At 41.6% G+C, this 17,805-nt stretch overlaps 1 protein-coding gene across 1 annotated transcript; it reads left to right on the top strand.

The window, feature by feature from the left end:
• The first annotated feature begins 10,118 nt into the window (after nucleotides 1-10,118).
• LOC124169548 (uncharacterized protein K02A2.6-like) lies at nucleotides 10,119-13,295 on the top strand. The gene is made up of 4 exons (XM_046548190.1): nucleotides 10,119-10,641; nucleotides 10,731-11,372; nucleotides 11,767-12,288; nucleotides 12,409-13,295. The coding sequence occupies exons 1-4, from the start codon at nucleotides 10,119-10,121 to the stop codon at nucleotides 13,293-13,295; spliced, it is 2,574 nt and encodes an 857-aa protein (XP_046404146.1).
• Nucleotides 13,296-17,805: the final 4,510 nt, after the last annotated feature.

The following is a 17,805-nucleotide window of genomic DNA, read 5'->3' as shown; positions in this document are numbered from 1 at the left end:
CTTGCCGGCCTCGGTGGCCGCAGGGTAACGCTCTCACCTGCCAAACAAGAGGTCGTGGGTTCGAGTCCCACCTGGGTAGATTTCCCTTGTCTAGGGCATGGTTGTTCATGTACGTTTACTAGTTACATTAGTTAAATACAGTATAAAATGGCCAATAAGAGCTGTATCCAATGGTTTGAGAATAAAATAAAAACAAAACAGTTTCACCAACCTTGATTTTGGTGTGATAAAATTAACTTTGTCATCATAATTGCTATACGTGAGCAAGGCTTGGATAATGACAGGTGCAGAAAAGTAAAGAATGGAAGCATTCGAAATGTGGTGCTACTGAATAATGATGAAGATGAAATCAATGGACCGAGTAAGTTTGGAAGATGTGCTAAGAAGAGTGGGAGAAAATAGAAGTCTTCCAAAAACCTTAAGCAGAAGACAGGACAACTAGTTGGCCACATTATGACACATGATGGCCTGATGATGACAATCGTTGAAGGACAGGTTGAAGGGGAGAAGGGCCCCGAATGAGTTACATAGGACAAAGGGTTATAAAGGATGTAAAAGAGAAGAAATATATTGCTATGAAAAGGCTATCGGATAGGAGAGAGGAATGGAGAGCTGCTTCAAACCAATCTTATAGGATTGTTGACTTGTGATGATGACAATGATCATAATTATCAAGGAAATGATATAACAGTATCAAAAGTATGGTGGTGTTAATGAACATTCATTGTAATGTGCAAAGTGAATTTTATTCCCCCATAAAGTACCTCCAAAAAAGTTAAGCCAGTGACTTTCTGCCTTGCAATCGGCTTCTTGACTACTGTACTGAGGTTACTGTGCTTTAAATTCATTGCTATCCTTTCATTTTAACACATTCATGAAGATATTTGGGATATTTTAGCCAATCGTAATGCAAACCGCATCATTTTCCGAGCATTCCCAACAAATATTGACCATCACTATCTTATCAGGCCTTTTGTTTATGTGTTCCAAATTTCGTTGAAGTTTCATTCTTATGTGCCCGTCTTAAAATTCTGAACTACTTTCAATACTTAGTAGTACTTTACTTCTTCTGACTACTTTAATTTATTTTATTTCCACCAATTTCAACCTATAACTGACCATTTCTGTCTATATCTGCCTGTTTCTATCCATTTATTATATTTCATGACCACTTTTCTTCCAATTCTCAACATGGGTACACCATTTCCCGAGTTGCCTGTCCCTCTGGCTTCTTTAGATCACTGAAGTATGGCTACATCGTATTTTGCTGCCATACATATCATATCTGTCTGTGCAGGTCTATTGTGATCGACTGATGGATTTTGCTGTTTCCTTGTATTGGCACTGGGATGTCTCATCTTGTCTATTGAAATTGTCCTCGTTCTTCTGATCTCCATGGTCTCTTGCATTATTTGTGGATAATATTGTAGTTCTTCAGGTACTAGCTCTGCCCCTTTGAAATTGATGTTGTGCCTTGGGCTCATCAATGTTTACTCTGCTACGGCTGATGTCAGCCTATCGCAATTGAAGTATGCAGTGGCGCAGCGAGGGGGGGTTATGGGGGATAAAACCCCCCCAGAGCTCAGAGAAATTTTTAAGTTTAATCCATATTACTTAATTGGATTGATATTACAAATAGAATAGTGTAAGGATTATTACCATATCTCTCAGAAAGCCGTAACTCACTTGAACCATTTTGAACCATTTATCTTAAAATTCTGCAAATTATTAATCTCACACATACCGCTTATCCTGGCAGGTATTCCATGCCCACACACACCCCGGTATTAGTTGCACCTAACTCCCCCCCCAGCCTTAATTCCTAGCTGGGCTCCTGCCTATACCTGCATACTAACCCGCAAGCTGACTCAAAAGGCGTGAGGCATGGGGTGTTAGAACACCTGCGGTTTGCAAATAAAAAGGAAAATGCTAAAATCTAAATTAATCATCATCACTGGCCTACAATCCTAGCATGGGCGTACCCAGGACGAGGGGGGGCAACCCCCACCCCTTGAAGCAAAAAATTTAAATCAAAGCAAAAGTTATGAAAAAATTTTCCTTTTGAAGAAAAATGATATTAGTATGAGACGTGGAACTAAAATAAAAATCATTATTTTGTGAGCAAATAATTTAAATCTAATACATTGCTCCATAATTTCCTTAAATTTTGGTTTCGTTAATCTTTTCTGTGCAAAATATAGTTATAACTTGAACGACCACGGCTAGTTTGGCCCCTCCCCCCCCAGTTTTGATTCTGGGTAAGCCCATGAATCCTAGCTTAGATTGCTTGAGCTATTGATAGCCATTGAAGCTTCTCACATCTGAGTTCATCGAAACTATAATTGAAGTATTCCAACATTTAAGGTAGGTTTGCTTGAAGTATTTAAGAAGTAGTCTCCCCTTATTCCTGGACTGCCCTCTTCAATGCATAATTACATATGCCGACTCCATTTCTAAAAAATCGTATCCTTTCCCCTCCTTTCCCTCGTTTACCCAACATTCTCCCCTCTAAGGGTACTCGCATAGTGAGGAGGAGGTAGAGATGGAGATTGAGGTGGAGGTAGAGGTAGTATCGCATAGTAAAGAGGTTTGCACATGCAACTTTCCCATAGCCTTGACCACGAGCCAGTTTTTCGCAGTGTGGCATCAACTATAATGGTTATTTGGTTAGTTGTAACATTTTCACAATATTAAACGGTAGTAGTGGTGATGGTGACGACATGTTATCAGCATGTAAGTGGTGGCTGATTGGATGTAAGGTAATCTCAAATTCAGTGCTCATCCCATAAATCAAGCGCAACAAGATCTGGGAGAATATCACCATCTGTATTTGCGACTTAAGTATTACACAGACAAATTTCAGGAAAAAATTTGGATGTCACATGAAATGGGCCTTGAGCGTACCAATCACGTTGAAGCCTCCTGATATACCTCGCAAAGATAAACTCGTTTGTCTTTGTAAGCGGTCCCGCACGACCTCCTGTTGAATCGCGAGGTACACCTCTACCTCGACCTGCTACTTATGCACGCGCCCTTGACACACAATGCATTTGTTTTACCATGGGCATACTCAGCGAGGGGCAGGGGGGGCAGCTACTACCAGAAGCACTAATCACCCTGCTAGAAGCAAAAATCGCAAAAGTCTTGAAGCAAAATCAGTACTGAATTGAAATGAAAGTATTCAATAAATTTTCTTTAAACCCACGAAAAATGATATGTATTAGTGTAAGATATGTAGCAAAAATAAAACTATTTTTTCAAATATCACAACATGGCTTGCCCTCCCCTAGACCATGGCTTGCCCCCCACCCCCCTATTTATGATCCTAGGTACGCCCTTGTGTGTTACCTCGAGGTACCGCGACCTCTACCTCTTTCTCTACTTCCATCTCTTACCCCCTCTCTATGAGAATAACCTTAGTTACCCTTAGCCACCAAAGTTAAGTCAAATGGTGCTGTTTTTGGGGTAATGAACATGTTTTTTTATAGAAAACCTCTAAATCGATCACTTTTACCTAGTTTTCATCTGATGGGGTGTTGATGAATCGCTCTAATTGTGCACGTAGCTAGAAATTTTATTCGGGGGAGGGAATGGGACCAAACGGGTTGCCCTTACTGGTAATTATTTTGTGAATTTCCACGCCATTTAAAAAAAAATAAGAAACATACTCATCACATTCACTGGCACTCAGAAAAATTCTTACATGCTGAAAGTGAAAAAAACTTTAGTTATTAAAAATGAAATACTCTTTCAAATATCACCCGAATATTTTAAAATAGCGACTTACTGAAGCCCAAGATATAAATTACCTTGCTTTTGTGCATTTAATCAAGAGAAGGGTAACTGCATGGACAGATTCAGCATCAAATATGGGGGGAGGTGGGGGGGTTAATGACAACCAATAGGTTATAAGTGAACGATTTTGAGGATTTCTGAAAAAAACACAGAAAGTGAAAAATATATTTTTCGACCATGGATTCACATCACCAGCATCGTCTTCACCTACCACGAGTAGGTTTGCGTACTACCAAATTGTATGGCCATATATGTAGCTGAGCTATGGGGACTTTAACCCATTAGTTCATGAAGTTAATTTAGAAAAAGGATTTCCCTTTCTCCACACATAGTTTATATGTTGTTACATTTGAGGGTAAGCTTGCATCACTAGTCACCTCCAGAGGTGCCGTTGGGTGTTTATATTTATTTATCGCCAAGGCCAATAAATCTTTTCATGGATAGTTGCTTACAACAGTGGCGCAGCAAGACGTCCCTCAGTCCCTCACGCAGAGCTGGACGAAAGAAAATAGGCACCTGTTCCTTCTTCCCTACCACCTATAACCCATACTTCTAAGAAGTTATTTTCTTGGATTTCCCACCAATCCAGGAGTAAAACCTCATCTGGTACACTCCCACGCATCACATTTACTCGTCCATCTCTAAGGAAACATCCTCAGTGAGGGAATGGGGCTCCCCGGTCGGAAAAAAATATCGGCTTTTCTAGCTCCACCTCTGAAGCGGCGTTGGGTTGTTGGACACGTCGCTAATTATCCCATATTCGTTATATTTCAAAACCAATAGGACTTTATTTTTTTAATTGCAGGTTATAAGCTCCCAGAATATTCGTAAGATTTGCCTTGATCGCCAGAATCCTGTAAAAATCACGAAAGTAACACTCGTCTGTTCTCACTTCACCTACAGCTGTTTCATTATTAACGTTTAAAAACTTATCCTTCTGTATACACTGCAAAGATAAAACATATGGGTGGACGCAATGAAGCAAAGTTATGTCATATGGGCATAAACGAATTCTATTCGGTACTCATTTTTAGTATTTAGATACATAAAAATATAAACAATAGAAACATTAAAAAGTGGAGTTTGTCCAGAACTGCATATCAGTCAAAATATTTCAAACAACCATTAGACACGAAATTAAAACTTTCATTCGAAAATAACAGACAAAGGGAGCAGAAATAGAAAGCATTACGGCAATAAATGGAAAAGAATGCAGTGTTCAAGATTTTTTGTCATAACTTCCACAATAATGGGTTAAACCTAGCAAAACACAGTGAGAAATAAAGATAATAGATGTATTTACCATTATCAATTAGAAAACTTGTAAATTCAGGCTAATTTTGAAAGATAATAACAAAAAAAGACGCGGCGCCGCTGCGGCGCCGTAAATCCAACCGTAACTAAATTTGTAAATCCATATGAGGGTTAAAATTCCGCGATTTATTTATCTCACACCTACCGCTTATCCTGGTGGGTATACCATACCCCAAACAACCCGGTGTTAGTTGCACCTAAAACCCCCCCAGCCTTAATTCCTAGCTGAACCCCTGGAAGTATGTACTGTATGTTGAAATGTACATGAGTTTAAGATGGTATATTTATCATTCAAACTTCTTGCAAGATAATCATTTTCCCCAAACCTGTGTGCTAAGAATAATTGTTTAGAATAAATGCTAGAAAATAGATCCATTTGTGTTGTAACAGTGTTCAAGAACCTACCACTCAATTAATATTGTGCGTATGTATTTTATTGAAAGGAAGCAACAAAAAACATATCTGCTAATATGCACTGCTGGCCAGCAGGGATTTAACACTTGTATCATGGGCATGGATGGTCACAACGGTTGCTTTGAAAATAGATATGGAGGAAATGTAACCTTTAAACTTTACCATGAAATTCAGGTTGAGGTACTTTCTTCGCAAATATTGTATTAATAACTTTAAATGGACAGAGAAAGATGATGAATTGATTCAGGCTCAAGTTTATTATGGATCTATTATGTAAACCACTCAAATGTAAAGATGTTTTGGGGAAATAGATTTTCTTACCTGATTGTCTGAAACCAATTAGCGAGGTAAGGCAGGGTATCTTTGTGTAACTCCCTTTTCAAGTAGGGAATATGAAGATATTTCATTGGTGTTTGATATTGAATCAAACAGAATATGTGTGTACCATTTAAAAATTCAATGAAATACTTGTTTTAAGGTGCACGCCTCCCTAAAATTTGACTTTGTACTTATAAGTTGTCATTTCACTCCTAAGTTCCTTCCCACAGAACCTCTGGAAAAGAGTTAGAACAGGATTACAAGTCTTCTCATGACTCTGCCCCTTGTTTGAGGTGTGTTCAGGAAAGAATGGGAAGTAAATGTTTAAAATTAGCAAGTTCGGAGAGTCTGACTGTCAATAATTTATTTTTATATTCATTAATGAATATAAAAATAAATTTTTAGAAGCAATTGCTTACATTATCCGTGGCAGCCGCTAAGTTACACATGTTTTTGTGGGCTATTCGATTTTCAGTTCAGACTTCATAGCTTGTTTGTGAGTTTTTGTCCAAAAACAATAAACTTTGCTCCAGCTTCTAAATTCATCAGACATGGCATGGGTGTACGCTGAATCAAAATGAGGGGGGCAAAACCAGCTGTCCTCATTCAAGTTGTTGTAACTTTTTTGCACAGAAAAGGTTAATGAAACCATAATTTTAGGGAAATTATGACTGCAATTTATTTCTTCGTTAAAACTCTTCTTTTCCTTTTCTTTTGGGTGCTCGTCATTATGATTAGTTTTTAATCATAATAGCAATTTATTTGTTTTTATAATTATTTGCTTGAAAAAATTACGATTTTTATTTTAGTTCCATGTCTTACACTAATATGTATCATTTTTCTTCAAAAGGAAAACTTGTTCATAACTTATGTTTTGAACTAAATTTATTTCCGCTTCTATGGGAGGAGGGGGCAGTTGCCCCCCACTGGGTACGCCCATGTGATATGGCTCTGTGTGACTTTTTCCTGTTTCCATAAGTAAAGAGAACCTTAAAGGGCATTCACTTTGCAAGCATAAATGCAATTAAAACCAATCCCAGGCAGAACTAAAGACTATCCTAAAAATTAAGTTTGAAAAGTGTTTTGAGGATTGGAAGAGGGTACTCTGCTACTTGCTAGCAGCCTCCAATGTATTGGTGCTCATAGCCTTGCACCAAGGTGGCCTCACACAGCGGCAGCTGGAAACAAAAATACATCAAATGGGCTTTTCCCAGCATTTGTACTTCTCAGTCGTGTTTTCTTTTGCTTGAAAATTTTACTTTTCATATAATAGCGAAAAACAGATATTGTTATTTAAAAATCTAAAAGCGTGAAAGATGTACTCCATGAGTAATATTCTTTCAATTTTGGCTATTAAAAAAATAGGAAACCGCCCTATTCGAATCACGTAATCCATGTGAATTCTCCCAATTATTCTGCTATGCATTGTTTCTCTAAATTTCTCTTGATATTTATTTATTCATTGTTGTTACTAACCCAATGTAATGGCCTGAGTGCTGTTTTGATGTTGAATAAATAAATGAAATGAATATACATGGTTCTTGCAGCTGATGTGTTATAATACCAGTAAACAGGCATTGCCTATAATTATTGATTTGATTGCCAATGCATCTTTTTTTATTGTCCTTCTTCTTAATTGGAGAATGGAGGCCTTGTGGGTAGCTAAATACTACGCTCACCTATTCTAACATCTTGAAACACTGAGCAAGTGTGCTGAGTGGAATTTTGAGGGATTTTCATGGGAAATGAGGACTAATGAATGCTCTGAAAACATTCAATGGTAGGAACCAAACGCAAACTCATCCCAACATCATACCAGACGCAAAGAGAGAGAATGACCATGTTAGGCATCCCACAATAGATAATGTATGTTCCCATATTCCCACATTAAACATATGAACAGTGAAAATTTTGCTGCGATAATTATAATTAGTATTGTATACAGTGCTGCCGACTCCATGGGACACAAGGGGGCACGGGCCCCCTCAATATTTCTTTATGGGGGGGTGAGGAAAAAATGTGTCTGGCTTGTAGATTTTCCCCGCAGTGCCCAGTTAACAAGAGTCAAGTTTTCAGGGTTCCACTGTTGATCACATGACTTTTTTGAAAATTCTTAAAAAAAACTTCAAAACTCACTATTTATAAAATATCGTGGAACAAGACCCCCAAAATATTTTTTATAAGTTGGCACCCCTGATTGTATAATAATTAGTGTACATTCTAGTGTAGGTATTAGAGAATTTAAAGAAAGACATGGACTCCCTGAATTCAGGAGAAAGTTTGATTTTTCAAGGTCCTCTCAACCAGTGGTGCTGAAAGGGGGGGCTTAGGGGGATAAACCCCCCCCCCAGAGCTCACAGAAATTTTTAAGTTTAATCCATTTTACTTATTTGGATTACTATTACTTATAAAATAGTATAAAGATTAATGAAATATCACTCAGAAGGCTGTAAAACTCACTATTTTGAACCATTTGCATTAAAAATTTTCTGGGGTAGGACAGCAACTCCTGCTTAACCTGAATACCCGCCAGTATTAGTTGCACCTAAAACCCCCCAATAGCCTTAATCTTCAGCTGTACCCCTGCTCTCAACTCCTTTTCATACTTTCTTCTCCTTTATTCTTGATGCTCATATTTTTAGGTATACTCTAAACAAGATACAGTAAAACATCTTTACATTGTAATGGAGGGGACTAAAATTTGGGCAATTTGATGTATGGAGGTTCGACTATAGAGAGGTTACAATGATAGGCACCACTTTTTCATATCCTTCGGAAATGAAATGCACCACTGTCTTTTAAATCATTATATTTATGTGTTTAAACAAACATGCATGCATTTGTGAACATTTATTTATTACATATTAATAATAGAAAGGGGGTGCTATTGCATGATTTCTACCATGATTCGCGAGGAAACAATGTGATCTCTCTTAATTCAACAGTCACTTATCATGATTAGGATAGTTGGATATCTTTTTTCTTATTTACGGTATGGTATGTTTTCATATGGAACAAAATGGCCACAACTAATGATTAACGTGAAAATTACAGCATATTGAAGGTGTCAATGAAAAAAAATAAGTGTGAAACCTTTATCGCTGAAAATGTCATTCCATGTATGTAATCGCGACTGCATTAATGGTCTCTAGTTGTCTCGGTACGATTTGCGGAGGTTGTTAGGCCATCTTGGGGGTATCTCCTTGGTATGATAAGTGGAGGTTTTACGAGATAAAGAGGTTCACTAAAAAGAGGTTTGCCTATAAATTTACTTGTAAATCTGACGGGTCCATAGGGGTGGTATGAAGTATGGAGATTTATGATGTAAAGAGGTTCACTACTCAGAGGTTTTACTGTAAAATGAATGAATATTCTATCAGATGTTTATTCCTTGATGTAAGTTCTATTTTGCTGCAACTTTTCTCACGTGATCAAGGAATGAACATTTTATTCTCTAACTTTTTTAGAATATTACCTGGAAGAAGTTTAGTCTATGAAAATATTTGATCTCTTGTTTTTATCCTTGACCCGTGACTTATGCCTGTTGGGAAGAGAGTATGAAGTTGCCACCACATCGTGCGACGAAGTATCGAAGGGCAAGGTATCGATAGGCGGCAACGGCAGCAGCGATTGGTGGGATCGAAAGGCAACTAGGTGGTGTGAGGCGAGGAGCAGTGGAACTGGCTTGGTTGGCGCGTGCTCATGTATCTGTATATACTTGTGTAATCCTGTGTGCAGCGTGTGCCCAATAAAGGGAGTTTGTTCTGTGGTCCCGAAATGTTATTAGACACCGGACCGGAGACTTATAGTGTCCTGAAAAACCTCTTAGACCCGCTGACACCGGTGAGCAAGTCGTTTACCGAGCTAGTCGGTGTTCTCTCTCACCATTTTCAACTGAAAAGACTAATAATCGCTGAGAGAGTTCGGTTTTACAAGCGTAATCTTTTACCTGGCGAAACCCTCCCGACATACATTGTCGAACTCCGGAAAATGGCATCTACGTGTGAGTTTTAAGGCTTCCTGGACAAGGCCTTGCAGGATAGGCTTCTTTGTGGCCTCTCTTCCGAGCTAGTGCAGAGACGCCTCGTAATGGAGCCCAAACTGACGCTCGAAAAAGCCTGTATTCTCGCCCAGGAGTTGGGGCAGGCTGAGTTTCAATCTCAGCTACTTCGAGCCGCGGTTCCAGCCGTCACTGCGCCTTTGGAGGGTGTACTGAAGGTGGAACAAGGGCCAAAACCGGCGAGAAGCAGAGGACAACAAGGCGGCGCACCACAAGGATGAGGAGGACAACGTCATCAGCCCCGGACTCCTGCGTGGTGCGGACGTGGGAATGCCGACCTTGCGGGAGGAAGGGGCACATCGCCAAGGTGTGCAGAATGGACTCCGCCTGTATTCACAGAGTAAGCGGCAGCCACGACGAAGGAGTAGCAGCCGAAGGTGTCTCTCTGGAGGACGAGGGTGGTATCAACGGCATACATTCCACAGGTGAAGTGGGTAAAGTTATGGGCCCGGCGGTATGTCAATGCACCCTGCTTGTCGAGGGAATCCAAATTGTTTTTGAAATATATAGTGGGGCAGCAGTCCCTGTCATGGGTCTTTCCCAGTTTCAAGCCCTGTTTCCCAAAATCCCGTCGAGGAAATGTTATTTGAGACTAAAGCCTGCCTCAGGGGCAGAGTTGGGGGTAGAAGGGCAAGCCATGATTAGCGTCACCATCGGGAAAGTTAATCCGGGGGAAGAGAAGGTTTTTCGCTTGAGACTTTTTGTCATCAACTCAGAGCTCCCTTATTGGGAAGGGCATGGTTAGACGAAATGAAACCCAATTGGAGAGGCTGCCTGAGTGTGAACCAAATAGAATCTCCATGCAACCTTTTGGTAAAATTCTCTTCAGTGTTTGATAGCAACAGACAGGCAAAAATTAGTTATTTCAAGGCCTACATGGTAATGAAGCCAGGGGTAGCCCCCATCTTCCGGAAGGCCTACGATGTGCCTTTCAAAATTAGAGATTGGGTGAAAGAAGAAATAGATAAGTTAGTGGAGCAGGGCATCTTCGAGCCCGTAAGGCACTCTCAATGGGCTAGCCCCCTGGTTGTAGACCCAAAGAAAAATGGAGAACTGCGGTTATGTATTGATTACAAAAGCACAGTAAACACAGTTATAGAATTAGATCAGTACCTACTCCCTAGATTAGATGATATTTTGAGCGGTTTATCAGGGGGAAAAGTATTTGTAACCCTGTCTGTCATGGATTCCGTGTTTCAGGGTGTAGAAGGCATCCAATGCTACATCGATGATGTAGTGATTGCAGGAAAAAGCCTGAGGAATGGCCAGGCAAAATCAGAGGCAGTTATGGCACGGCTTGACCGATATGGAATCCGGGTGAACTTGGAAAAATGTGAGTTTTTCAAACCTAGCATTAACTACCTAGAACACAAGATTGAGGAATCAGGCATTAGACCTATTGAAGGGAAGTTAAATGCAATCCTAAATTGTCCCAGACCCACTACTGTTCAGCAGTCAAAATCTTATTTGGGTATGTTTAACTTTTATGGTAAATTTATCCCAATGGCATCCACCATTCTGAGGCCTTTCACAGGCTAATAGAAAAAGGGGTAGCATTTACGTGGTCAGAAGTAGAAGAGGCATCCTTTGAGAAAAGTAAGGGGCTGTTCAAGGAAAACAACATTCTGGTCCATTTCAACCCAGTCCTCCCTTTGTACTTGGTCACAGATGCCTCTCCTTATGGTGTTGGGGCGGTCTTGTGCCACGTAATTGAGGGGGAGAAAGGCCGATCATATGTGCATCTGCTACCTTGAGTGCCGCTGAGAGAAATTACACCCAGATTGAGAGAGAGGCCTTAGCCATATTTTTTGGGGTAAGGAAGTTCCACAAGTATTTGTATGGGCAAAAATTTTGTATTGTAACAGATGCACAAGTGCTAAGGAGAATTCTTGGTCCGAAAGTAGGCATCCCAACCTTGGCGGCCTCACGGCTGCAGAGATGGGCTATCATCCTCGCGGCTTACGACTACAATGTCATCTATAGAAAGACTGTAGAAAATGCTGACATGTTGTCTAGGTTACCCCTCCCCACAGAAATGATGGAGGACACAGAGTGTATAGTCCAAATTGAATCCCCCTTGAATACGTTAGAGATTCAGGTATCTACAGAGCAGGATACACCACTGCAAAAGGTGAAGACATATACCTTGTCAGGCTGGCCTGAACAGAACGAGGAGAGCCTGAAACCCTGCTTCATCCGTAGGTCAGAGCTGAGTTTATCTCAAGGATGCTTATGTTGGGGCAATAGAGTTGTTATTCCAGTAGCTTTAAGGGAATATGTCCTAAAACTTCTACACGAACAACATGTGGGCATTGCTAGGATGAAACTGTTGGCCCGATCTCAGGTATGGTGGCCGGGGATTGACAATGGCATTAAAGAGTTGGCTGGTAATTGCGAAACGTGCCAGGTGACTCAGGCCAATCAAAGTAAGGGAAGATACTTAGTACCCTAGCCAAAAACAAATGCACCATGGAAACGGGTCCACCTAGATTTCTGTTCATTTCAAGGGTATGAAATCCTCATTTTGGTTGATAGCTTTTCCCAATGGATTGAAGCCGGGCCAATGAGCAACCCCAATGCACAAAGCACTATTAAAAAGTTAAGAGGGTTCATGGCCATGTTCGGTATCTCACTAGAGTTAGTCACGGATAACGGCCCTCCTTTTCAATCTAGTAAATTCATTGGGTTCTGTAGGGCAAATGGTATCAAGGTCACAAAAGGCCCCCCCTACCATCCCTCTTCTAATGGCCTGGCAGAACGAGGTGTCCGCACAGTTAAGGAGAGTCTCGGTAAACAGGTTGTGGAGATGTTGGTTAACCATTTTTCAGAGACTCCACGGGTCCTGACCAGAGATGAATTGGAAGGTATGATTATGAACTTTCTGGGAGTATATAGAAACACCCCAAATGCCATATCAAGGGTTACCCAAGCTTCCCTTATTCTTAAGCACCAACCGAGGTCGTTCTTATCCATGCTAAACCCCATCTTCAACAGAAGGGGTCTCATCTGGGGCAAGGCTGAGCCAGCAAAATCAGCGGGGATGGGAACCTTCCCAAAATTCTCCCTTTTTGGGGAAGTGTTGGTAAAGAATCCTAAAGCGGGTCTGTTACATTTTTTAAGGGGAGAAATAAAAGGGTGTTTGAGCAAGACTACTTACCAGGTCCGGCTTCCCACTGGGGAGAGAATGGTGCATGTTTACCAGCTGAAAAAGTTCACAGCTTCAAAAGCAAAACACCCACAGAAACTATCATCTGCCAACCACCTGTGGTGGACGCCGCTCCCAATAACTTCACCACCCCAACCGAATGGCCAGGGCAAAGAGAAAAGTGGCTATAATGGAATGAATTTGGCTGTGCGGACTCCACTGCCCGCAAAGGGTAGGCAGCCAGTGTGACAAAGGAGGAGTGAAAGAACTATAAGGCCCCCAGAGCGGATGAACCTGTGATTTGTGTGTGGGTCCAAATTGGGCCTATTCCTGCCCCTAATCCCTGTCTATCTAATTATCCCCTTGGATTCTCCTTATTATGAGCAGGATTCCAGGGATATTTTGCAGATTTGTGACACCCCAGCAAAGAATGGCTGGTGCTCGACATCATTCTTGTGTGCCGGGGAGGAGTGTTGGGTAGAGAGTATAAAGTTGCCGCCACGCCGCGCGACAAAGTATCGAAGGGCAAGGTATCGAAGGTGCCGAAGGTGCCGAAGAAAGGGAGTTTGTTCTGGGATCCTGACTTATTATTAGGCACAACAATGCCAACTATATTTTGCTATTAGTTTTTCACACTTAGCTCGTGAAATGTATTTTTTTAAAGTTTTTTAGAGGTTAGTTTTTTTTTAAATTCAATGTATGAAAGCATTTTAATATGGTAAATGCATTGAATGTGAATTTAAAAAAGTCTGACCTTATTTTATTTCAGACTCAGGATAGTAGGATGGAAAAGGGCATTGTCTGAATGCATCTGAATAGCTTTCCAACCTTACAGAATTGTATTCTTGGCTTTCCAAAAATGTCCTCAATACTGGGATGATGAATAAATATCGCCATATGTGTTTAAGTGCAGAAGGAAGAGGAGTGATGCCAAAGAACGAAAGGTATGCTTCAAGGTCAGGGTTTCGAGCATGGAATACCTACTGTACTTTCATAAGTTTTAGGACAACATTTGTGGCACCACTACTGCTACTCGAGACCTGGTTTTCCATGTCTTATCCAAGCAGCATGGAATACCTCCAGTCACTTTCAAAAGTTTTAGTTCAAAGTTTGTGGTGCCACTTCTGCTCCTCCTGAAAATTGAATTTCCCTTACTACTTTGGAAGTCATAATCTACTCACAGCAAATATTTTATTTGCACATGAAGACATAGGCTCTCAGAGGGATAAATTTCTTGCAAATGTAAAATTAAGTCTCAATTTATGTTGGATTTAATGATTATTTCATGTGTATTTGCTGCGTACTTGCCCCAATTTTCACTATTGGTTGTATTTTGGGCATTATAAGATTGGCATCGTGATAAGCTGAGGTGGCCTAGTGATGAAACTGGTAAACGTGCTGTTGTGACAGTAATGGTTGTTAGATTGGGTCCACGTCGAGGGAAACATTTCTCACCCTAAGGGCCCACAAGGCCCCTCCCCTGTGGTCCATAAATTGTGTTCCATGCAGAGTGCTGCTTTTCTGCTTTTAGAGAGTCCTTACACTGAAGATGGAGGACTGGTGTTCTTTTCGTTAGATGGATGAGTCATTTAAATTTTAATTCCGATAATAAAGCCATTGTTTGATTTTGAAACCTCTCGAAACAGTATGCTTTGAATACGGCATAATCTATAATTTCTAAAGAAATTTAAAAAATTTATATTCATCAAGACACCTGGTAAATAACCAGTTGGTTTAAGAAACTAAAAATGGAAGGGGGCAGGCATGTAGGCGGAGGGGGCATTGGGAGCTTCAAACCCCCCCAAAGTTTATCACCCCCATCTCCTCGACATTTTTTCTCTAACGGTGACACTTCACCTGAGGAGACCACTAGCCAAACTATCTGACCCTCCATTTTTAAATCAGAAGGGGTTACATCGAAAGGGGAACACCAAAGTCTGTACCACCAAAAGATTTCGGTAGGAGGTGCTTTGAATACCTCGACTGCTGCCGTTTGGGTCAACATGTGCCAATGTGTTGCTCTTTGTGCCGACTGCAACATTTCTTCCTTTAATCAACCATTGGCACATACACCGAGAAAAATAGAGTAATTTAGCACAAAATTATACACAATCGTAATAAATATAATGAAGTAACTAATGAAATAATCGGCTAATATCACCGTGTAACCATAACGAGAAGGCTTGTAGCCCTTGGGGGTTTAGCCTCTTCCCCCCCAAATTTTTTCCGTTCTGCCGATTACCCGCAATACATTTGCGGAGGACACGGCTAGCCCAGGGGCACCTATTCTTTGACATCCTATGCTTCGACACAGTTACATTCCATCATGTATGTCAATGACCAACCATAAATTAAAATATTCAGCACTATTCAAGGCATATATATTGCTGATTCAATGTTTGGTTTCTTAGAGGGTGTGAATTCACAAAAGATATCAGTACAGTTTAACTGCATACCCAGGGCTGGATTTACCCAAAGTTACCGTATAGGCATCTCTCCGTTTAGCGCCTCTCCCCACTTGAATCCCCCCCTTCCCGATTTTTTATGATAAGGCATAGCCACTCGCATGAGACAAGGTTCGCAAAAAGGAATAAACTTTAAGGATGTCGCTTGCCGTCTTGAGTAAGTTCGGTTCCCCTCTCTGGGCTACAGAAGAACTGGATGCCGGGTCACGTTCAAGTGATGGGTCAAGTATCTGGAACCCCTGACACTTTGCTACCTCTTGCGGGGTATCGGTCTCCGCGTATATCTCCGAGACGGACGAGACTCGGGAGGCAATTGCTTGGAGGGCGAATGCAAGAGAGTCTTGCGTGGTGTGCCCAAGGGATTTGAATGTTCTTCTGCGTGGTGAATTAAATGCGTTAAAACAGATGTCTGCTACCATTCTTGCAGTGCCTCTCAGAACCTGGCCTTTTCTATTAATCTTAGTGCTTGCAAAACAGATATATGGCTGACAGTATAAGTTTATGCTTCAATTTTTACGCAGGGAAAACATATTCAATTCAATTAAAGAAAAACAGCTTGCAGTAACACTACATGAAACATTTTAACTTTTATGCAACTAAAACACTTTATGAATACCCTTTCTAAAAATAATGTCTAGCCTTAATTCATACAATAAAAAAAGAAGAGTAACTTTAAAAAAAAAACATTACATACTGCTGTTACTGAACAAACTGCTGCCATTGAAGAGGCTTCTTGGACTGCGACCTCCCTAGGCTCCTGCCTATTTTGCCTTATGGTAAATCGGGCCCTGTGCATACTGTAGCATTCAAATCATTGCGTGCTACCACCGAAAGGCAGCACCGCCTGGAGGGAGACTGGCGGAGGACCCTTGGCGCCAGCATGGGTGTGTGTTCGCCCAACCAGTGGTGACATTTCTGGGTTACTGTTAATGGTTCGACTCCCTTGCCCGAAAAGGTGAAGGGGATCACGGAGTACCCTCTGCCACAAACAATAACAGGCCTGAGGCAGTTTTTAGGAACAATTAATTTTTACCGGCGTTTCCTCCCGGGCGCAGCCACCCTCCAACCTCCCCTAAGTGACTTGTTGGGGGGGATAGTGAAAGGGAAAGACCAAGTGCAATGGACTCCCGAACATAAGAAAGCCTTCGGGGCTTGTAAACAAAGTCTAGTGCAGGTCACTATGCTCGCCCACCCCAACCCCGACCTACTGCTAGCACTATTTGCGGATGCATCGGATTTCGCCATCGGCACCACCCTTCCGCAGCGCACAACCATCGGTTGGCAACCCTTGAGTTTTTTCTCTAGGAAGCTGACGGTGCCACAAAGGAAGTACAGCCCATATGATCGTGAACTCTTGGCTGTGCACGATGCTATTCATCATTTCTGTCATATGGTTGAAGGGTGACATTTCATTGTGTTTACTGACCTTAAGCCGCTCATTTTTGCGTTCCAACAGAAACCGGAAAAGTGCTCCCCGAGGCAGTTTCGCAATTTAAGTTACATTAGCCAGTTCACAAGTGATATCCGCCATATTGCTGGCAAAGACAATATTGTTGCGGACACACTCTCGCGCGTGGAGGCTGTATCGCCTGCTGTGTCTATGGAAGACCTTGCCAAAGAGCAAGAAGCAGATGAAGAACTTACCACGCTCCTGCGAAGCGGCTCGTCTTCCCTTCCCCTCCGCCTGTCTCTCTCCAGGCACTGCAGGAGGACCCTTGGCACCGGCAGGGTAACGGTACCCTGAGGATTTGGCACCCTTCTCCCACCTAGCCCAGCCCTGAGGAGTAGCGTCCCTGAGCCCACGCGAGAGAGAGACGTGCGAAGCGCAGAACTGAAACTGAATCCGCGGACATCGCAATTCATTGATTTCCGGAGTGCGACTCGAGTGTATCCGTGATGAAATAAATTTATATACTGTTCATAGTTACTTAGGGCTTAGTTATTTTGTACCAAATAACCCCTTAGAGAACCTAAACATACCGCCCAAGCACCCCTTGGAGCATATTGGTATTATATTCTATTAGGAGGAGGGACAGACAGTTGAGGCTGTTTGCACCATGAGGGAAGGGTAGGTAAGGAGGGGTTGAGAGAAACCCAACATCGACATTAGCCTGCTCTTAACGAAAGGGACCACGGCTTAACGTACCATCCGACAGACTGAGTGTTACGCTTGAAATGTCCTCCACACAGCATGCAAGCAGGGGTCGGGTAGTCTATGAGAATTGCCACCGCAGAGATTTGAACCCAAGCCCACGGGGTGGGAAGCCAACACTCTAGCCACTACATCAACCCAA

The sequence above is a fragment of the Ischnura elegans genome, chromosome 12 (genome assembly GCF_921293095.1).
Source record: "Ischnura elegans chromosome 12, ioIscEleg1.1, whole genome shotgun sequence".
Lineage (NCBI taxonomy): Eukaryota > Metazoa > Arthropoda > Insecta > Odonata > Coenagrionidae > Ischnura > Ischnura elegans.
Note: the sequence above shows the minus strand (reverse complement) of the source record. Positions and strands in the feature narration are given on the sequence as shown.